The 23,518-nt window shown below is 44.6% G+C and overlaps 1 protein-coding gene across 6 annotated transcripts in view; it reads left to right on the top strand.

Annotated features, from left to right (window-relative positions):
• Positions 1 to 6,941: 6,941 nt before the first annotated feature.
• PHACTR2 (phosphatase and actin regulator 2) overlaps positions 6,942 to 23,518 on the top strand; it is a 294,797-nt gene continuing 278,220 nt past the window's right edge. For all 6 annotated transcript variants that reach the window (XM_032160709.2, XM_032160745.2, XM_032160761.2 and 3 more), the window contains exon 1: positions 6,942 to 7,451. In XM_032160709.2, coding sequence (XP_032016600.1) covers positions 7,235 to 7,451 — 217 coding nt within the window. In that variant the 5' untranslated portion in view covers positions 6,942 to 7,234. The remainder of the gene's footprint in view (positions 7,452 to 23,518) is intronic.

Raw genomic sequence — 23,518 nt, forward strand, 5'->3', positions numbered from 1 at the left:
TAATCTTACGTAAGTCATCACTTTAAAGAGAGTGGTAAAACAGTGAGGTACAGTTTTTTGTTTCTGTTTTTTTTATTATTTTTGGTATTACAACACTCTTATGTGATTAAAACTATGCTTATTTCATCTTCAGTTTTTATCCCTAACCTTTTGGAAATGGTATTCAATGAAAATAGCTGAATAATCTAATAGAGTTTAGAAACATTTTGCTTTGAAAAGCTGTATTGTATGTCTCTTTTTTTAAAATCAGTGTCAAATAGGCACATTTACTACATGCTGGCCAAAATGTCCATGGTACCAAGGGACACGTCTAAGGAAAAAGAAATCTTATAGCATAGGTGGGACAGGATAAACAAAACTGGAAATAAACAAAACCTCAAATAAACAGGATGCCTAATCATTTTAGGATTGCATAGACTTAGTGGTATTTGAAAAGTGAATCCTAGCCCACTTTTGTCCACCTCGTCAGGTTCAAAACTGAACTACTCCCCACAGGGTTCCCATTCTGCAGTGCTACATTACAGCATCCAGAGGAGCCCCAGTTCCTCAAGTCTCTGTCCTTGCAGATGACCTTCCTCATCCTGGGGTGCCTTTGCATTTCAGACGCCACATCCTCTGGGAAGCCTTCCCTGGTTCTTCACCCCAAGCGGGTTAGGTGACTGCTCCTCTGAGTTTCCTCAGCCCTTCTATATAAATCTCAGTTTTGTCAATTGCCATGGATTGCCAAGTAATTATTTGTTAATGTCTACTCCCCAAATAGACTTCATTCATTGATTCATTCATTCAATACACAGTGGTGCTGGGAAAATAAAGGCAAGATTCAGTACTTACTGTCTTAGGGTAGCTCAAAGGGAGTAGGGGTGACAGATTAGCACCCCAGCAATTACAATCCTGTGTAAAAAGTGACATAAGAGCCTGATGGTACTGTTTTGGAGGGGCACTTCACCTGGCTTGGAGGTTGGGGAAGTGTCAGGAAAGCTTCCTGGATGGTGCTGTGGTTTGAATATTTGTCCCCTCCAGAATGCCTATACATTGCTGGTGGGAATGTAAATTAGTACAACCTCTTTGGAAAACAGGGTGGAAGATTCCTTAAAGAACTAAAAGCAGATCTACCATTTGATCCAGCAATCCTACTACTGGGTTTCTACCCAGAGGAAAAGGAGTCGCTACATGAAAACAACCCATTCACGTATATGTTTATTGCAGCCCAATTCACAATTCCAAAGATATGGAACCAACCTAAGTGCCCACTGACCAATGAGTAGTTAAATAAAATGTGGTATATATACAACACGGAATACTAATCAGACATAAAAAGGAACAAAATGGTGTATTTTGCAGCAACTTGGATGGAGCTGGAAGCCATTATTGTAAGTGAAGTCACTCAAGAATGGAAAACCAAATACTGTATGTTCTTACTTATAAGTCGGAACTAAGCTATGAGTATGCAGAGGCAGAGACAGTGATATAATAGACTTTGGATACTCAGAAAGGGGAGGGTGAGAGGAGAGCACGGAATAAAAACTACATATTGGGTACAACACATACTACTCAAGTGACAGGTGCATTAAAATCTCAGAATGCATCACCAGATAATTCATCCATTTAACCAAAAACCACTTGTAATCCAAAAGCTATTGAAATAAAAAATACATATTAAAAAAGAAAAAAGAACATTTGTCCCCTCAAACTCTTGTTGAAATTTAATCCCCCACCTGGCAGTATTGAGAGGTGGGACCTTTAGGAAGTGATTGGATCATGAGGGCTCTGCCCTAATGAATGGAATAATCCATTCATGGATTAATGGGTTTATCATGGGAATGGGATTGGTGGCTTTATAAGAGGGGGAAGAGAGACGTGAGCTAATGTGCTCAGCCCTCTCGCCATGTGATGCCCTGCACCCCCTCCGGACCCTGCAGGGAGTCCCCACCAGCAAGAAGGCCCTCACCAAGATGTGACCCTTTGACCTTTGACCTTGGACTTTGCCTCCATAACTATAAGGAAAATTCATTTTCTTTATAAATTACTAACTTTCAGGTATACTATTAGAAGCAACAGAAAACAAACTAAGACAGATGAAGAGATGCTTGACCTGAGGCTTGAAGGATGAGTGACAGTTGGTCAATTAGGTCATGCTAGAGAAGGTGGGGGATGATACTGCAGACAAAGGAAACGGGAGTTCAAAGGCACCCAAGAGGAAGAGGAGGTGCCATTCAGAGAATGATGAATTGGTCTGCATGGCTAGAGAGTGGAGTATTGTGCAGAGAGGGAAGATTTTCTGCCCTCTGAGGGTGTGATAATTGAGTCTATGAAAAACGGACAGTAGGCAGATTAACAGGAAAAAAACATATTTATTTATGTATATATGCACAGGAGTCCCACAAAATCTGAGACTGGAAGAAGAGTCAGATGATTGAAGCTCATATAGTATCCCTGAGCTACAGAAAGCAAGAGGGGCTTGGTGCTTCTGGGAGTGGTGGTGACACACACCAAATGTGTGGCAAACAGAGGTTGTCTTATTATGCAGATAAAAATTCTCTCGGGTAATAAAAGTTGTTTCAGAGTAGCCTATCAGAAAAATCTGTATCAGCCTGTGACAAAGCCCCTCTGGGCAAGGTGTCAACCTTCATTCTCATCTTCTATGATAAGATCTTCCCTGGTTGATAAGAGTCCTATAAAAATTGTTTTCCTTTACAGAAGTAAATTTCTTTTACCAAAGGACAGCTTTTCAGAGCTACTCCTGTGTCTGCAGTTTCTCAGAATAACCTGCTCAAAATATGCCAAAGAAGTATATCCCAGAGTGGCATATTTTGGCCTCCTACGGTCATATTTTGAGGTGTTGTGTCCTGAGCCGCCACAGTATGTATAATAGCAGCAAGGAAAGAGTTTGGGGTAGTGTATAGAACCCTGATATGCCATGCTGAGGAATATACACTTTATTCTGTGTATATTCATAGACACTTGTTTTGAGGGAATTAAAATGGAGGGGCAGCGAAGTCTTGTGAGTACTTTGGAAAGATCCTTCCAGAAATGGGATGGGGGCAAGCTAGAAGAAAGTGAATACGGAGATAGAGAGTTCCTTTAGGAGAAAATAGAAGATGGAGGCTCAAACTAAAGAGGTGGCAATGGAATAGCAGGGAGGAAACCGATTCTGAGGATATTTATTTAAGGTATTAAGATATTTATTTATTTAAGAGAATAGACAGAGCATGTTCATGGAGAAGGAGGAGGAGGAGTTCAGCTCAGGGAGTGTTGACTGCCAAATGTTAATGAAACATCAAGAAGGGAAGCCCAGGAAGCAAATAGATGCTGGGATCTGAAGCCCCGGAGAGAGGTCTGGGGTGGAGAGAGTCATTTGTGTGTAAATCAAAGCTGAAGCTGGGATCTCCCAGGAGAAATAAGTCAAGTGGGAAGAGAAGAGGGCTAATGCTGGACATCTGGGGAACAGTACCTAAGGGCAGATGGAGAAAAGAGACCCTGACAAGAGGGTAACAAGGAAGCAGAGGGCCTGAGGGAACACCTGGGGAGATAAGTGTCCTGGAAACCAGGGAAGCAGAGCCCACAAAATGAGCGAGTGGTCGAGAGTGTTAAAAGCGACAGAAGACATCAGATTAAGTAAGACCTGAGAGGTTCCCAGTACATTTGACAATGAGCTGCCCAGACGTGATCTTTGCCAAAGCAGCTCCCTGCAGTAGGGCGAGCAGTAGTCATACTGCAGACGGTAGAAGAATGAATGGGGAAGGAGGACTGTAAGAACTTGGGAATAGCTTCTAGAGTGTATGCTACTCTCTCTAGAAGATTGACTGTCATGGGAAAAGGAATGGAGGAATATTGGGCTGAGAGGTTCCTTGACGATATGGAGAGCCTAGCACAGTGCCTGGCCCAAAAAGGCACTCGAATATGTAATTATCTAATAAAAGTTGAAATGATGAATTGCTAAATAACTGAAAAGTGAGTCAGAAAAGACTTCTTGTATTTGAAAGCATTTAATTCCTCATTTAATTCCTCTCTTCACAAGAGAGGACACAGAAGATTAACCAGAGAAGGAAAAAGCATGCAGTCCAGAAGAATGTATGAACATTCATGTTGTAAGCAATGGGAAGAGAAAATTGGGGTGAGACCCAGGCATAGGCAACTGGAATGTGTGCCCCAGAGAGAAGGCAGCTTGTGAAGGGGGAGCTTCTTGCTGAGGAAGTGCACTGAGGGAATACAGACAGCATCATCAGGTAATACAATACACTAGATAGCAAATGGTGCTGAGAAATGCCATTGTAATCTAATGCTGGTTATTTGGGGTAACTGTAAAATCCATCTCAGTGCACTCTCAATCTTATCGATGACCTATTGTCTAAAGTAATGCATAGTTAATTCTCTAAAGGCAGAGATACCTTTTTTTCCTATCATAAACTACACAAGATATCAAGAAAGTAAGGTAACATTTGGAGTAGTATAAATTTAAACAGACTGTTAGTAGAAAATATTTAAAGTAAGACCAGACAACATTGGCTGACTTTGTGAAAGGGGGCCTGTATTTGGACAGGTTTGATTTATTAGTTTTGTTATTTTATTTTATTTTATTTTATTTTATTTGAGACAGGCTCTTACACCGTTGCCCAGGCTAGTGTGCCGTGGCATGACCATAGCTCACTGTATACTTGAACTCCTGGGTTCAGGCGATCCTCCTTCCTCAGCCTCCCGAGTAGCTAGGACTAGAGGCTTGCCTCACCAGCTGGACTAAAGTTTTTTTTTTTTTTTTTTAATTTCTGCAGAGATGGGGACTTGCTATACTGCCCAGGCTGGACGTGAACTCTTTGCCTCAAAGGAGCCTCCCATCTCAGCCTCTCAAAATACTGGGATTACAGGTGTGAGCCACCGTTCCCGGCCTGTATTTGGACAGTTGTTGCAGCACCGGGCTTAGCCTATATTTGGACAGTTTCTGCAGCAAAGATGGGATAATCATATCTTCCCTGCAGAGTTCCTGTGAGAATTATAGGTGAAAGCCCTTTTAAATGATCAAGGGTGAGCTGTGTGTGTGTGTGTGTGTGTGTGTGTGTGTGTGTGTGTATCATGACCTAGTTGCTACTAAGGCCTTTGTGCGTATCCGTGTGCTTCTGCAGCATGTACTCCTGGTTTTTGTTCCTCTTTTCTCTTACCTTCTTGATTAGGTTTGTTCTCTTATTAAATGATATAATATGTGCAAAATGCCTGACATAGCACCTAGAATCGGGGTGTGTGTGTTAACAGGAGTAATTGCCAGCGCTGTCCCTTCTTTCCCCCATATCTCCATCTCTTCCCACTGGCTATCTACGGTCTGTGGGTGAACCAAGGGACATTCCTCCTTTGCCATGAACTTTCAGAGGACCGATGACTCCTGAGCCTGACTTACAGTCTTTTAATTCTGGGCGAGTCACAACTTGGGGGCCTAATTGTGAAACTGATAAAGCTTAGGCTTTGAAATCACCAGCTGAATCAGCATAATCTCCACCGCTCATTTTGCAAAATCCTACAAGGTGTGGCATTAACTAAGATATTTCTAATCAATGCAGCTGCCTTTCCTTTAGAAAGCATTGACTCAGACATCAAATCTGTGATATTTATTTAGTTCTCGGAAGACTGGCTTTTTAAACATGACCTTTGAATATTTACTTATGAAGGAGTTCAGAAAATGCCGCCCCAAAATATGCTGCTTTGGCAGGCTGGTTACTTCAAACTGAGGGTGCTTGGGGAAGAGCAATTGTAAGAAGGAGCTTTCTCTGAACTTCTTTTATCTGCCTAAAGACAGATCCTTCAGCCTGTAATCCCAGCACTTTGGGAGGCCAAGGCAGGTGGATCACCCTGAGATCAGGAGTTCGAGACCAGCCTGGCCAACATGGTGAAACCCTGTCTCTACTAAAAAACAACAACAACAAAACAAACAAACAAACAAACAAAAACAAAAATTGGCTGGGTGTGGTGGCGGGCATCCGTAATCCCAGCTACTCGAGAGGCTGAGGCAGGAGAATCACTTGAATTCAGGAGGCAGATGTTGCAGTGAGCCGAGATCAAGCCATTGCACTCCAGACTGGGCCACAAGAGTGAAATTCTGTTCCGCCCCCAACCCCCCAAAAAAAAAAAAAAAAGACAGATCCTCTAATAGGAGTTCTTCTGTCAGGAATGGGAAAATCTGGGATCACAGCAGGCCCAGACAGATTATCACCTGTGCTTCTGCTAGAAAACAACTCCTTATTACCTGATCAGCTTTTTAAAATTTGCACGAGACAACCTTTATTCTTTATACACTTCCTCCCCCCACCCTCCCATAATTTGTGTCACCTGCCCGCCCCCCAAACTCTAAGATCCTGTTCTTTTCTGTAACTCAGGATGCTATACAGGCTTCAATCATCTGACCCTTTGAGCCTCATATTTTGTGAAACTCCCATGTCAACGCTGGTAATTAAAATGGGTTTTCTTTGTCCTGTTAATCTGCCTTATGGCAGTTTAATTCATAGACCAGCCAAAGCACCTAGAAGGGTGGAGGGAAGCTATTTTTTGCTCCCTACACCCAGCAGACAGATACCCAGGGATGTGGGCAACCGTGAGAGGTAGAGATGGGCTTTGAGGGCAAGGGGTGTGGGTGCGGGTGGGGAAGGGCATTAGGCTTCACTTCACAAGGAACTCCAGAATCTGCCCCAACCCACCCGACAAGTGCAATGCATTTTCGCGCCGGAGTTTCCTATCTGTTAACCGGGTATGATCATTCTTGCTCCATCACAGGGCAGCTCACGTATGTGTACATGGCACCCCTACCCACCACAATGGAAATGATATCGTTAGCTCTGACCTTGCATCCCAGCTCTTGAAGCCCAAACTCGGCTTTTCTGTGGCCGGATTGCTGGGTGAACAGCGCTTCGCGGAGGGGGACCCCCTGCTGCCATCCTGCCGGGGGCCAGTGCCCGGGGCTTGGGGGAGGAGCAGCCGGGCAGGTTCGCGGGCACCGAGGGCGGCCCAGCTGCGAGCCCTGCAGCTTTCGCCCGCTGGAGCGAGAGCCGGCTGTAGGCGGCTCCTTCCTGTGCAAACTTTTCTGTCCTCTTCCTCCTCCCGCCCTCCGCACCGGCTCCTCGGCGCCCGGCGTCCACCTCCCCGCCCTTCTCGCTGCCTCCGGGTCGCTGCGCGCGGGGCAGAGCCGGGCAGCAGCGGGTAGCGCAGCCCTCGGCGCCGGCCCCACCCGGTGCTCCGGCCCCGCCGCCGGGAGCCGATGGCCGAGGCGGGCTGGCGCCCCGCGGGGTCCCCGGTCGATCCGGCCGGGCAGGCGGCGGCGGTCCCGGTTCCCGAGCCCGAGGCTCCCGCCCCGCCGGCGGCGCCTGCCCTGCGCTGGCTGCCCGGGGACCCGAGCCCCCGCGGCCGCTCACAGAGCGACCTCTCGTCGTCCTCGAGCAGGGGCCGCCCGCTCCGGGTCCACATCTCCGGCTCAGGTAAGAGCTGCTCGGGGCGCTGGCCGGGGAGGGCCGGCCGCGGGCAGGTGGCCGCGAGGGTGACGCGGCCAACCCGGGGTGCTCGCGGGCACTGGCCTGGTAGGCTGGCGGCGGGGTGGGGGTGGGGGACAGGGGAGGGCGGAGGCTGAACTCCCCACACCGCTGCCTCCTCGGCCGCCGGGGCTCGACGACCCTAGGCGGAAGATGCTAAAAGCCGGCGACGGCTTGGTGCGCCTTGCGGGGCGGGTGTGCAGCCTGGGTTGGGGTAGGGAGCGCTCCCTCTCGGCTGCACGGCGCCAGGCAGCACCGCAGCTTGGCTTCCTAGGCTTTTCCATCAGAAAGAGGAACATTCTCGGTCTTCGGCGCGACTTTGGTCCCTCGAAAGGGTGCGGTTCCGTCACTTTGTGGGCTGGGGCCAGGGCAGGTCTTGGGAGACTTCCCAACTAACTGCTTATGGTTCTGAAATAAAGACGCCTTTTGGGGGTTGCTGGTAAGACGACCCAGGATATGAGTTTTTCCTCCTTGCAAAAACCCGTGAGGTTGATGGGGGAGAGCAGGGGAGAGTTTGGCGGGCTGTTTGTGCCTCTCATCCTTTAACATGTTTTGAAAAAGCCTCGGCCAGGCGCGGTGGCTCGTGCCTGTAATTCCAGCGCTTTGGGAGGCCCAAGGCCGGCCGATCACTTGAGGTCAAAAGTTCGAGACCAGCCTGGCCAACATGGTGAAACTTCGTCCCTACTAAAAATACAAAAAATTAGCCGCCGAGGCGGCGCATGCCTGTAGTCCTAGCTACTCAGGAGGCTGAGGCAGGAGAATCGCTTGAACCTGGGAGGCAGAGGTTGCACCACTGCACTCCAGCCTGAATGAAAAAGTGAGACTCCGTCTTACACCCCCCCCCCCACACACACACACAAAAGCCTCAAGCTAGCCCCTCTGCGGTAGCACCGGCCCATGTGTCCTCAGAGGCTGCCCTGTGTCCCGTGCACTGGGACCAACGAAATCAGGAACTCAGCTGAGGCCAATGCTGCCGGCCGAGTTGTGTGACGTTGGGCAAATCACTTAACCTTGTCTCTCCTATCTCAGTATTCAGAGTGGGAATCATAGCATGGTACTACCATATCGGGAGGTTATGTGGATTAAGTAATCATTTTAAACTGCTTTTGAACAAAGCATTAGCCTAACTGCAGGACTGTTTTTAAAAAGTCCACCAGATGTGTCAAGTTTCCACCAGTTGTCTGATGTGCAATCTATGTAGGATGCATGGGAGCTGGGAAATTAGAAATGAAGCTGGCTAGCATCAAAACTACCCATAGCAGCAAAAGCCCTGCTGGGGCATGAGTGTGCACAGTACCCACGACCACTGCCCTGGTTTTCAGGCTCTGTGCTCTGGGGTCAGGGCTTCTTTGGGCTCTAACTCAACCTCACCTAAAGCTGAGCTTCCTGTTCAAAAAAGCACATTTCCATGCCTCTAACTCCACTTCAGCTGGCTAACTCTCTCACCATAGCCTTCTGTCTTCTTATTCTTGTCATATTGTTTTTGCCACCCAACATGTGTACTTGAAAAACCTCAAAAGCATTGCCATTGTGACTTTGTAGATCGCATTGGATGAAACAAGTCAGAACTGTTAGAATAGAAGTAGTGGGATTTGTGTAAAGATTCTTCCTCTGAATTTGTATTGTGAAAAGCATTGAGTCTGAATGTTTTTAACCACCTGCTCTTGGTGTGTTGGCCAAACTGAACTCGAGCCATGGATTATTTTGATCGATTTCTATGAAGATTAACTGTTCAGAGACTCTAAAGAAACCACTGAGAATTCACCTAGTTGGTGATTGTAGACAAAGTGTAGCTTGCATCGCCATTTTTCATTTTCATAGATGGAAATTATTGCCTGTATGCCGAAAAAGGACAGCAAAGACATTTAAAATGTGAGTGTGCAAAGTGTACATCATGTGAACCATGGGCTCCAATTTATAAAATTATTTTACTTCCAAGGACTCTTTGTCTTTTCTGTGTCCTCTTAACGGATGCTAGGAAGTGAAACCTTTCAGCTCAGTTGTCCCCTGTGCCGCAGGATGCTGGCACACATGTAGAAGAGTGAACATCTTTCATGTACCTGATTTCATTTTCAGAACTGAGCCTCAGATCCCTTTAAGAGCAGACTAAATGTGACCAGGAGCTCCCTGCTGTTAGAGTCAGAGAGAAAAAGAATGAGCAGGTCCTTCACTGACACACAGAGTATTTCTCCAGAATGCCCCACAGCCTCTGCAGCCTCTGTAAGCCATGCAGGATGGATCCGAGAATCAGCAAGATGACCATGCTGGAATCTCTGAATTATCTCAGAGGCACAATAAGAGGGTTACACGCCTTGTAAAAAACATTCCTTGGCCTAACACTATAGTAGCCCAATTTCCAGTCCTTCCCCAGAAGCTCTGGGCACACACAGAGGCAGCACCTAGAGCAAGGTCATATGTGGCTTTGCCAAAACAGCCCGTGGACCAGCATCTGTGGCCTCATCTCAGAATCTCAGGCCCCACCCAAGACCTGCTTAATCTGAATCTGCATTTTAATAAGATCCCCAGGTTTTTCTTAGACACCTTACAGTTTGAGAAGTGCTACTCTCCCACACTGGTTTTCAAATTTGCCTACACATAGGAATTGCTTGGGGAGTTAACAACAAAACAACTTGTGGCTGGGTCGCATACCTAGGGATTCTGATTTAATTGGCATCAGGTGCATCCTGGCCATTAGATGAAGCTAATGAGTAGCAAAGTTTGAGAACTGCTGTCCTGTGCCATATATGTCACCCTGGCTTGCTGCCGTATGTCTTGTGATACCATGATACAAGTGTAAGTTTAAAGAATTTGTTTTAGTACCTTCTCACATCCTATTGCTACATCCTCTCTTCTACTACTGCGGTCTCCCAAGTAGCCTTCCTCACTCCTATTTTTGATTCCAGCTAGTTGTCAAGTGTTCTTCCTAAGGGATAATTTCTAATCATGAGTTAACTCCCTGCTGTGAGTCCTTAGAAGAGTGTTGAGGGGAAAAGGAAATCACGTTTTGCAGTGACAGTGGCCTGAAATGGAGAAGCGGAAGGGGAAGAAAGAGTGCTTGCCAAGAGTTGTCAGAGAACAGCCTCCCTCCAGAACGACAGACCATCCTTGCTACCTGCAATGATTACCCCAGCCTCCCCCACAGCTCCACCTTCATCCTTCCAGGAAAGGATAATAAAAACTTGGAACTCAGCCTCTAAAATCTTGCCCACTGCTGCAAACAGTCAGTCTAATACTGAATATGCATTTTTAAAGACCTGTTCTGTGCTAGCACTGTGTTGATAGATACTGTGAGGGTACCCCAAGAGAATTGGCTTCCCCTGACTATGCTACATTATTACTAGATTTTTGTCAAGAAAAGCGTCTCAGACTTCAAGGGATTTTATTTAACTTGTGGCTTAAGGAATTGTTCACATAAGAATGCACGTGCAATATCAGAAAAAAAAAAAAAAAAACCCAAGCCAGTTTTATATTTCAAAATCTATACAAAAAAGTTAAGAAAATAAACTATTTTCAAATAAGTAATTTTTAAAGATCGAATTGAAATAACAGTGGAATTTATGAATAAACTCTTTTATTGAGTTTATAAAAACGTGGATTCATTTTGCCATATGGTTTTTGAACTCATACTTCTGGAATTCAACAAAAGTTCTGAATTTATTTTTCTTTTTTTTGAGATGGAGTCTTGCTGTGTTGTCCAAGCTGGAGTACAATGGCTGTTCACCAGCACAACCATAGTGCACTGCAGCCTCAAACCCTGAGGCTCAAGGGATCCTGCTGCCTCAGCCTCCTGAGTAGCTGGTGTTATAGGCGCATGCCGCTGCTCCCAGCCTTGGATTTTTAAAATCCAGTATTTCTTTGTAAATAAAGTGATGTTTAACTCAATTTTTAAAGTAAAATCTTGAAACAAGGTTCTCATAGTATATGGTCAGGTATTCTCAAGTTTTAGACAAATCCTGTTCGGTATTAAGGAGCTTTGATAACTTTTTAGTGGTTTCTGATGTGCTGTTCTGATAAGCACAGTGTTTAGTAAGTAAAGAACCTGAAGACACACAGCCAGGGGCATAGACCATGTGAAGATTCAGCAAGTATCGACTGTTGGCCTACTGGGTGCCAGGTGCTGTTCTGGACCTGTGTGGGCTATAGGGAGGACCAAAAGGTGTTTTTATTTTCATGTGATGACGCTTAGTCTTGCACATTGCACATTGGGCTGCATAGATCAGAGAACCATTCAAGCCACCTCCAAAAAAAGCAGTATAGGTGTATGGACCACTTCATTAGCTTAGTGTGCAAGTACAATCTCATCTTTTTATTACTCTGATTCATCTCTTCAGTATCCCTATGCCCTAGTATGTATAGGCATAGGGGTAACAGCAAATCCAGGATCTTTTTCTCGAATCTTTAATCCCTGGTGTGTTCAGTGCTGAGTGGAAGTGAGAAATCTTGCATACCTCAATGTACTATCACTTCATACCCACTGCTTCCTGGCCACTTCCACGAGATACTGCTGTCCAAGACCAGTTCTGCTGTTGGGTCACCTGTGCTGTTGGGGGAAGCTTGTGCTTGCTCATCCCTTGCTGGTGTTTCTACTATGTTTCTTACTGACCTCCAAGGTTGTAGCTCTTTGAGTTGATGCTTTGTGCTCCGAAAGGGTGGCTGGGTCCCAGAAGGCTCCTGAGCCCCAGCCACGAGCTGAGCTGGAGGTGCCCTAGGCCAGGAACAATGAACACCTGCTCACTTTACATTTGTGTAACTCGGAGTGGGTTTTTTCCAAAGACCATCTGGCTCTAAGTTTACTTTCTGTCTCTCCCTGGTCAGGGAATAGCAAGGCCACCCTGCCCAGGCCAGCTCGGGCAGTACAAGAGGGTGCTGGATGGAGCAGGTGCTGGTGGGCTCAGGTCCAGCCTGTGCTTTGCCCGGGTCAAGCTGTGCACCTGGTGTGGACATGTGTGCCTTCCTTCTCCCCGGGGGGGGGGGGGGGGGGGGCACTCTTTTCTTTGCACAAAAGCCTTGGGCTTCTTATCTACCCAGGAGCCTGACCACCAGTTAGGCTTCATCCTAGAAGGGGCTCCTCCCATCTGATTCTCACCAAGTTATCATAGCAGCTGATGACAGTCCTGTACCAGAGCGTGGCACATTTGAAAAACTGGCTTCACCTGTTAAGTCAGGAGGCCCTTATTAGGTCAGATTGCACCTGACCTGGGGCTGACACCGGAGAGTTGTCAGGAATTGAGGCAACCAATTCCTCTTTCTCTAGCCCTTCCTAGGCTGGCATGGTCTCAGCAGGCTTGAGCTTCTGTTTGTCTCTCTGTTGACCAGCTTTCTTATTCTCTAATCAAAACAGAGTATCTCTCCTTCATAGGTGTTTCCTCATCCATCTACTTAAAATGGCACATCAGGGGCCCTATCTACCTGACAGCAGTCTTCTTTTGTTTCCTTTTAGCTCTTGCCTTGTGTTTACCTGGGGAAAATTTCTTCATATTTCGTAGTTCAAATTCTCTAGAAGAGACCTATTGTGTGAGCCACCTTTATACAGCAAGACAGAGATCATATGCCCCAGAGGTGACTCTGGATTGGTTGCCTTTGATCAGATACCCATTGGAGCCAAAACCAGTTGTGGAGCATGAAGTCACAGTGCCAACATGGCCATGTAGAAGGGACTGAGCCTGGCCAGTTTCCATTCGTCCATTCATTCAATTAGTCTTTATTGATTACTGCTATGTGCCAGGTACTGTTCCAGGCACTGGGCATACAACGGTGAGCAGATGTGATTCTGTGATTCTGGAGTTAGACTGAAAGCAGAGAGGACACTCAGAAAGGGTGTGGCAGGCCAGATACAGCAGTGCCTCTGGTGAGCTAAGCTATAGGCCATGCATCATGCTCAGTAAATAACATGATGATGATGATGACTGTTCTTGTTTTCAGAGGATGCATGAAGAGCAAATTTACTTAAACTAGTTAAGCTCTAGTTTGTGTCAGTACATCAGTGGCAGCTCTGAGACAGATGTTAAAGCTGTGGATTTATTCTGGCCCCTACCTAGTGCTGAAGATGCTATAGGCAAGGGCATATCTTGATTTTTCATTTCTTCATTCAATCAACAAATGGCTAATGAGCTAACACAAAGGTTGCAAAGACATCCCTCAGGAACTCACAGTTTAGTGGGGAAAGACAGGCCAATAAGCCAAAGATCACAGTGCAATAAAGTATAAGCTATGATTAGTGCCCTGTCCTGGGCCTGGGGGAGAACCTAGGAGGGTCGGCTATAGGGAATGGCTTTGGGGAGAAAAGGTCTCTGGGAAGAGGTGAAACCTGGGCTATCTCTATGCAAAAGGAGGAACTGAAAGATGGAGTTGGGTTGGGGAGGAAGATTGTTTGGGGATGGGAAACAGTACACGCAAAGGCCTGAAACAACCTGGCGTAATCAGAAAACACTCAGCAGTTGCTTTTGGCTCTGAGCAGGGTTCTTTTGGGAGAGAAGGGAAAGTAGAGAGCTGGGGGGAGACTGAGTATGGGAGGTTGCTGTGTTTGCCTTTTTCCTGGAGACACAATTTAGGCAATGTTTATAAGGCATTTGCAAGCTTGATATGGATATATTCTGAGTATATTCTGACATGAACAGTGAAAGACAGAGACAATGGTAGAAAGAGCACAGACAACTGAGATTGGGACTGTCAGGGCTCAGAAAACAATACCCCAAAGTGTGGTGCTTTGATGTGCTGAGTATTTCTAACTGAAGGACGTTGGAAGGGCCTCAGAAGTAAAGCCTTTCTCTGACCTTCTCTTGCCCTTCTCTTGACCTCCTATCTTCTGTTCCCCTTTCTCCCAAAACACAGGCCACAGAGACTAGAATTCCTCTTCCCTGAGGTGGGTTGTAGAAACTAGGAATGTTACTCTAACCTTGCCCTGCCTTTTTATGTAGGAACTAGCCATAAAGAAATTCTTTGACCTGCCTTGTGTGATAGTAGGTCATAAGACCTTCATTCCAGGAGGGAGGGAGGGAGGGGGAGGGAAGGGAGGGAGGGAGGGGGAAGGAAGGAAGGAAGGCAGGCAGGCTCCCATATCAAATAAAACTTTGATTCAAGAAGTTTGTTAGGCTTTCCTCTTGTTAACCTGTGTTGTGTTATAGGAGTGTTGCCATGACCCTTATGGTGGATGAGGAAAGGTGTCACACCTTTCTCCCCCATACACAGAATCTGGTTATTATCTGTGTAATCTTAGTCAGGACAGATTGACACCTGTCACCTCCCTATGCTAGGTTTAAGTCACCTCCCTATGCTAGGTTTCCTTATATCTGACCTGGAAATAATTAGTAACAGTAACACATAACTCATAGGATTATTGTGAGGCTGAAATGTGTGAAAAGTGCTTTTGAACTTTAAAGTACTGTGTAAGTGGTGGCACCTTTGCATGCTTCCATTATAAGACTTACTGTGCTACATTCAAATGATGCGTGGATTTGTCTCCTTCCCCACACCATAAAATCATTGAAGATGGAAAGCATATTTTATTTATTTTTGCATTCTCAGTACCTACTACAGAGCCTGGTACACACTAGGTGCTCAGTAGATACTTGTGGAATTAATGCATGTATTACCTTAAAAATAGTTCTTTTGACATTAAGTATCTATAAATCAAAAACTAGCCTAAAGTGATTTTTTAAAAATGTATAAATAGAAGATCGGGTAAAAATGGGGATTTCCAAATGTCTTAAAATTTGAAAATAATGAGAGATTTTTGTTTTTTCTTTTTCTTTGAGACAGGTCTCACTCTGTCACCCAGGCTGGAATGCAGTGGTGCCATCTCAGCTCACTACAACCTCTGCCTTCCAGGTTCAAGCGATTCTCCCACCTCAGCCTCCTGAGTAGCTGGGACTACAGGCATGTGCCATCATGCCTGGCTAATTGTTGTATTTTTTGGTAGAGATGGGGTTTCACCATGTTGGCCAGGATGGTCTCGAACTCCTGACCTCAAGTGAGCCGCCCTCCTAAGCCTCCCAAAATGCTGGGATTACAGGCATAAGCCACTGTTCCTGGCCTGTTTTTGTTTTTTATACAGCTACCCATGAGATCATTAGAACTTCCTTGGGGTTAGTGTGTAAACCTCACTTGGCAACACCTATGGAAGTGAAGAGTGAAAAGGAAGTCATAAGTGTCAGTTCAGCCTGAGGCTAGTGGTGATGGAACCCCAGCCACGGGGACTCTGCAGCCTCCTGGGAATGCTGGTGCTGGGTATTGGATGCAAGAATGTAGGCAAACGAAGGCAGAAGGAAGTGCACTCATGCTAGCCCAGTCCTGCTTTATTTCCCCACATGATCACACTCTATAGCAACCCTGTGAGAGAACAGTGTATCAGCTCCTTTTTTCAGGTAAGGACCCTGGTTTCAGAAGAGTGGAGTAACCCACCCACGTCCCTCAGGCAGCAGGGAAGGAATAGAACAAAGACTCAAATCTTCATGGCTTCAAAACGCATGCTCTTTTCTTACCCTACACCACCCTAGTACATATCTATCACCCCTCATAGAAACAACTCATGCTTATCTCCACCAACAGAGGGAGAATTGCATTTTGTTTTACTCTGCATTGTGAAAGAGATCATCAGAATAAATATCACTTTCCATCAAACAGTCTTTTTAAGGCCCCAGTCAATGGTCTGCCTACTTTAAGGCGCATTCAACACCACATTTCTAGCATAAAGAACAAATTTGACTTATTCGTGATGGAGTGTTCTGCTGTGTTTTCAGGCTAGCACATTTCGGTGATCATTACTTAGGTGGATTCTTTTAATGTAAAACAACTCGGTTTTGGAATCATGTGTTTAATTCATGCCCAAGAGCCATATCTTGTCTCAAGGTACAAGTGTAGTTTCGGTTACAGTGAAACTCAGGAAAAAACATTGAAGCAGCTTTAGTGTTTTTAAAATATCATGCTGAGTGACTCATTATCTTTGATCACACTTGCTGAAATTTGCACAGAGAAGTAGGTTGCAGCAGCTTGCCTTAGAAAGATTTCTGAGCTCTAACTTATTTTGTGACCTATTGGCTAAAATTTGGCATTTATGTGCCTTGCTTTGCAGTTTCTTGATACCTCTGTGAAGTCTTGAGAAAGAGTAGCTGTTGCTTATCCCTTGTAACAGGAAGAAACTTGTGACTTTAAAAAAAAAAACAAAAACAAACATGTTATCTCTCTCTAGAACTTTGGGCTGTGGCTAAGGCAAGAATGTCGGAGGTACAATGCTTTGATTTTGGGTCCATAACTCACATACTGTAAGCGTGTGACATAATAATTGATGGTTATTAGTCAGGTCATCAATGTTGATTTATGATCTTTTTTGTTTTATTTTGTATATTTTTTTGTATATTTTCACCTACCTGAATGTTTGGCATATCTTCTTTGGAGGTATAATTTCTATTAAATAATCTTCAAGTAGCCTAAATATCAAGAACAAACATATTAAATCCCTTTTCTCCAAACTACTGGGCATTATAAATCTCTGATTTCTGCTCCAGAGGCTTGGACAACAAGACAGAAAGATGTGATAGTGATAAAAAATGTGATTTAGCCTGGGCGCAATGGCTCACACATGTAATCCCAACACTTTGGGAGGTGGAGGCAGAAGGATTGCTTGAGTCCAGGAGCTTCAGACAAGTCTGGGCAACATAGTGAGACCCCATCTCTACAAAGAAAATAAAAAATAAAAAATTAGCCAGGTGAACTGGTGTGCACCTGTGGTCCTTGCTACTCAAGAGGCTGAAGTGGAAAGATTGCTTGAGTCTGGGAGTTCGATGCTGCAGTGAGCTGTGATTGCGGCCCTGCACTCCAGCCTGGGTAACAAAGTGTGTGATCCCATCTAAAAAAAAAAAAAAAAAAAAAAAAAGAATGTGGCTTATGGTTAGTAAGTGTAATAGAATTTATGTCTTCAAATGAGTGTTATCTTTTAGAGTTGTCATATTGGAAGAGTATATACTTATTCCCATTATAATCTTGTTAGGCAAAACAGTGTTCAACAAAAGTTTTGTGACTAAAATATGTGACCCATGTTTTTATCCTCTTGCCCTGACTATACCTCAATTGGAGCTCTTTCTAAAAATCATGTCTACATTTGAGTGACATAGATGTACTGTCACTGAGGAAGATTTGAAAAAGCATTCCATAAATGGCAGTAACAGTGACCACATTGTAGGAATACATTTATTGTCTCCCAGCGTGATTATTTTGTAGGAATAACAATCATTTGGACAGCTAAGTCATTCACATTACTTTATAGTAACACTGCATACCTCCAAAATATATAACCACACAAGGTAATACATGCTAACCAAGCAGATCAGTGGAACTGTTAACACAGTGACTGTGATATCTAGAAAGTAAAGGAGCTTTGAAACAGCCACTGTGACATTTGTAGAAGGGACTCAATCAGATATGAATGAGAGGATTACTAAGTAATAGCAAGGGTTTGAACAAAACAAACTAATTTCCATAGTTAGCAATAGAGACTCCTTTCTTCGAATGAAGGAAAAGAGGTTTGTTTGTCTGTTTGTTAACAGGAGCAGCCATTAACCAGGAAGGAGAGTGTGGCTTCATGATACCTTGCAGCCAGGAACTGATACATTGATACATTGGTTGTGATCAAGGAGGGCACTCTCTTTTTGTTTCCAGGGATTGATCTAACTCTCTCTTGCCTGCTCTATCTATCTATCTGTCTATCTATCCATCTATCTATTCATCATCCATCATCTATTAATCTATCTATCTTCATCATCATCATCATCATCATGTATATCATCTATCTATCTTATTTTGGCCTACTATAACAAACTGTCATAGACTGGTTGGCTTATAAATAAGAGAAATTTATTTGTCTTATTATGTCTCACAGTTCTGGAGGCTGGAAGTTCAAGATCAAGACACTGGCAGATTCAGTGTTTGGCGAGGGCCTGCTTCCTGGTTCATAGATGGCCATCTTCTTGCTGTGTCCCCACATGGCAGAGGGAGGAAGAAAGCTCTTTGTGAGCTCCTATAATGACACTAATTTCATTCATGAAGGTTCCACCCTCAATACCTCATCTAATCCTTATTACCTCCCAAAGACTCCACCTCATAATACCATCATGTTAGGGGATAGGGTTCTAATGTTTGGATTTTGAAGGGATACAAGCATTCAGTTCATAACACTACCTAACTAATCTGTCTTTCCACCCATTCAACCATCCATCCTTCTGCCTTTCCCTCCCTCCCAGATTTCTCTGATGCTTTGAGCATATATTCTCCTCAGATTTCCCCAATTTACATGTCTTCTGTTAAAGCTAGCAGAGAGGGCTGCCCTTGGATCCCAATTCCACACACCAGCCCGGTAGCCATTCCTGACACCAGCTATATCCATTCTGTTGGACAGAGACCACTGGGATGTATTCTTGCAGGTGTGAAGAGCACAGTTCCTCGATGAGAGATGGGGGACTGGGAAAACACAACAAAAGCATTCATTACCTCCTTGTACCTGGGGCCTGGGGAGGTAAGGAATTCCAGGGCTTCTGGGAAGCATACATGTCACAGAGAAAAGCCTAATGTCTTTTAGGTAAGAAAGAAGGGAAAGAGTAGAGTAAGAAGACTATGTGAAATAAGGAAGCTTTTTTTTTAAAATAACACAGTGGATGTTTCATTGCACCATAGGTGTTTTAGAGTTGTGGGGAACCAAGCAAGAATGAGGCATGTTCCTAGGGAACAACAAGGTAAGAATAGGAAGGATGATGGAAATTGGCTGTGGTGAGGTGGGGGCACCTGTGGCTTGAGGAGTATAAAGAGCACAGGAAAGAAGGCTTGGTCATGAAGATGGGCATTCTCTCCCCCTGACCCAGGCTGACATGGTGCCTGATCTCCTCCCCAGCGAACATGCCAGTCTGTAGGGTGCACATTTCCACAGAGCTGTCTGGGCCCCTTTGGTTTCCATTCAAGGCAGCCCTCAGTGGTCATTTAACCAGATCTCCTCATTCCTTCAGGAAGATTAATAGTGGGCCTCACATGGCAGATCAGGCCTAGGTCTCTTCCCAAATGGAACAATATGGTAGCGAGGCCAGTTCAAACCCTTGCTTTCTGGGGATTACATCCCCAAGGGTGACCCTGGATTCAGAGGCCTGCTCGGGGTGCAGGATGGCATTCCTTTGGCCTAATCTGATCAAACGTTTCTCAGCAAGGGTTTAGAGTTTGCATGAGGTCACATGTGATTATCCAGATCTGGATTTATTGTTTTTTTATGGGGGTGACTGCTCCTTAGGCAGCTGACACATTCTCAGAAGGCCGGCCACAGGCAATGGCAAGATGAGAATGTTTGCTCAAGCCCAGGAACATGCTGGGGGGCACTCAGCACCTGCTAAGCGGCTATGGAAGGAGAAAGGTGTTTTGAAATTTCTGGTGCCAAAAAACCTGCCTTATACATTAAAATCTGTAGGCAAATGTCCCTGTTCCACTTCCCCTTCCTGAGCTGCCTGGCTGCCACTCCTCCCTTCTTCTGCACACGCCTACTTTAACAGTTGCTCATTGAGCCTTCTTCTATGGCTTCCCTTGATGTTCATGTTTGCAGGCCCTCACCTGTGTTAAAGTCATGCCTAGGAGTGGGGGTGGGGTGTCTCGGTATGATTCAGCGGGTCCCCGGCCTCGACAAGCAAAGCTCTTGATCCTAGGTTGTGGTTTTCAGCCATGATAACCTTGCTGCACTGTTAATAGACAATAGGCAACAAAGGCACACCACAAAGGATGAAAACTGAGAGTCCCGGTCACCCACACCAGAAAGCGCCAAGGCTACCATTTTTTGCTAGGTGGGAGTTGGAGTGATGTCTCAATGCATCAGTGGACTACTCAAATCAAACGTAATGGCCTGCTGACCAGAGCTCCCACTCTGAGTTCACATATGAGTTAGATGACAGAGCCGTATTATCTAATGTAGCATTTCTCATATCTAGTGTAGACTTTCTCATACACATTCTAACTCAGGAATCACCCGGGGATCTTGTTGAAATGCAGTAGGTTTTGAATGGGAATTGAGCTTGTGCACTCTCTAACAGGCTTCTAAGTTATGCTGATGCTGCTGGTCTTCGGACCACACTTTAAGGGAAGCGAGTCTGTATGGAGAGCTTTTAACGGGCTTGTCAACTCTTTTAAGGACTGATTCCTTATAGCACTAATGTACCTCAACATCCCATCCATGGAAACTTCCATGCTACTTAAAAGTCTACTCTTGCTTTCCTGTTTGGCAAACCTTACTATATATTATCTATATAGTAAATAATGGGTGGAGGCTGTCATGCTTTTTCATGAAGTTTTTTGATGAAGTATCTAAACTAATCCATGCTTTGAAGGATTTAGAGAGAGAGCATGGCTTTAGAACTTTTACCTACACAAAATATTTTGCTTCAAGAGTGTCTGTATGAACTGGCTTCTGGGACTTTCTCTGAAAAACCTCTAGTGTCCAGTGTCTAGAGGACTGCACAATTAAGAGGCAGGAATAAGTTTTAAAACAAACAAACAAACAAACAAACAAAAAAACAAAGATTAGGGGCGAGTGTGGTGGCTCACGCCTGTAATCCTAGCACTTTAGGAGGCCTAGGAGGGCAGATCATTTGAGCCCAGTAGTTCGAGATCAGCCTGGGCAACATGGTGAAACCCCACCTCTAGAAAAAATACAAAAATTAGCTGAGTGTGGTGGCATGTGTCCGTAGTCCCAGCTACTTGGGGAACTGAGGCAGGAGGATCACTTGAGCCTGGGAGGTTAAGACTACATGAACCATGATCACACCACTGCACTCCAGCCTGGGCGACAAAGTGAAACCCTGTCTCCAACAAACAAACAAAAAGACAACAACAAAATAACACCAAAGACTAAAACATTTTATTCACAGAAAACTCAAATCCATTCTTTAAGGTGACATTACCCAAAACATGAAAAGACAAGAGTAGAAGATGGATATACAGCAGTCCCCCCTTATCTGTGGGGGATTCATTCCAAGACCCCAGTGGATGCCCGAAACCTGCAGATAGTACCTGCTGAACCCTATGTATACACTATATTTTTTTCTATTCATACATACCTATGATAGAGTTTAATTTTAAAATTAGGTACAGTAAGGACAACAATAACTAATAATTGTAATGTAAAAAGTATGTGAATGTGTTCTCTCTTAAAATACCTTACTTCACTGTGGAAAGTAAAACCTCAGATAAGTGTGGATTACTGTGGACTTTTGAAAAGTTTTACAATTGTGAAGCATTTTTAATTCTTAATTTCTCAGTGTCTCTTGTGCCTTTTGTAGACTAGAAAAAGGTAAGGCTGAGCAAGATGAGCTGGGTTTCTCGACACCCAGACCAGGGCTGTGATGATAGGAACAGGAAGGAATGGAGACCTTGGGAACTATTGCCTCCATGGATTGAACATAGGGACCTCCTTCTAGGGATACTAAAGATGCTGAGATACACCTTAGTATCAGAGTGTCAGTGGTGGCAATGATAATTATCAAGATGTTGGAAAATAGGGTTGAGGCTGCAATAAGAAGATATGTTAATTTTGTTATCTGTGGTTGATATTATAATACCCATTGAAAATGCCCTGTAGAAGAGAGAAATATAATAATGGGGGAGGCTAAGCTCTAAATGGAGAACTTTGACTTGCTGGTTGGATTAATAATGTGACCATTTATTATTGCCTTGGTATCACCGGAATTTTCCTACATGGCTTTGTTCACATGAAAAGTTAAAGTTTACTGCATAGTGCTTGCTTAATAATTTGTTCAGCAAGCACTATGCAATAAACTTTAACTTTTCACATGAGTATAGACTGTCTCCCTCTCTTCGAGTTCACTTTGAGTAGTAGACTTTTGTAATCTCAATGGTGCCTCATCCATAGTAGTTGTTTATAAGGCATTTGTTGGAAAGCGACTGATTATACTTGGGAGTATTTGTAGTCACCTGAAAATAGTGAGAAGCCACAGCTGGAAAAAATAATTAGAAGACTAGGGAAGAAAGAGTGTAGTGAGGGAGGTTAATGGCCCCCAGCTCACCTAAGAGAACCTAAAGAATAAAAACTGAAAGGACATCTTCAGATTGCATCTGAAGGAAGTCACTGGAATTCACAGCCAAAGCATTTTTGATGAAGTTCTAAGAATGAAAACCCAGAGAGTCACTAAGGGAGTTGGAGTTGAAGGGAAGTTTAAGGAGCAAAACCACAAATGGAAATAAAGGGCAGGGAAGCAGGGAAATAACAACAACCAACAAGAAAATTTCCTGTGAAGCAAGTACTCTTCACCCAGTACCTTTCGATAATCTTTCATTAACATGATCTTCTGTGCTCAGACATGTCTGTTTATGGGTAATATTAAGCATGTAGTAGATGGTGCTCTATCAGAATTAAAAACAAATTGAAGGCCGGATGCGGTGGCTCATACCTATAATCCCAGCACTTTGGAAGGCCGAGGCAGGTGGATCACTTGAGGTCAGGAGTTTGAGACCAGCCTGGCCAACATGGTGAAACCCTGTCTCTACTAAAAATACAAAAATGAGCCGGGCATGGTGGTGGGTAGTCCCAGGTACTCAGGAGGTTGAGGCCAGAGAACTGCAGAGGTTGCAGTGAGCCAAGATCGTGCCACTGCACTCCAGCCTCGGCAACTGAGCGAGACTCCATCTCAAAAAGAAAAAAAAAAAAAAAGCAAAAAACTAACCAACCAACCGAACAAAGCAAAAAACACGTTGAAGAAACCTTTAGGAAAACTGGCATGATCTCTGATGTCCAGCCGCCTGTCACTTGCCAGGTATTTAAGGAGTGAAATGAGCAATGATGTTTCATCCAGATGCTTAAACATGCTTATCCCAGCCCAGAAGTGTGGCTGAGGGGCTAAAACCCACGCACCACTGTTGACCCATCAACAAGGTTCGGCAAGTATTTACTGAGTCTCTATTATGCGCCAGCGAGAAAACAAAAATCCAGTTCATAGAGACTGCATTATAGTGAGGTTGTCAAAGATAAAGCTGGAAACTAA

This window comes from Hylobates moloch, unplaced genomic scaffold (assembly GCF_009828535.3).
Source record: "Hylobates moloch isolate HMO894 unplaced genomic scaffold, HMol_V3 SCAFFOLD_2, whole genome shotgun sequence".
NCBI classification, from domain to species: Eukaryota; Metazoa; Chordata; class Mammalia; order Primates; family Hylobatidae; genus Hylobates; species Hylobates moloch.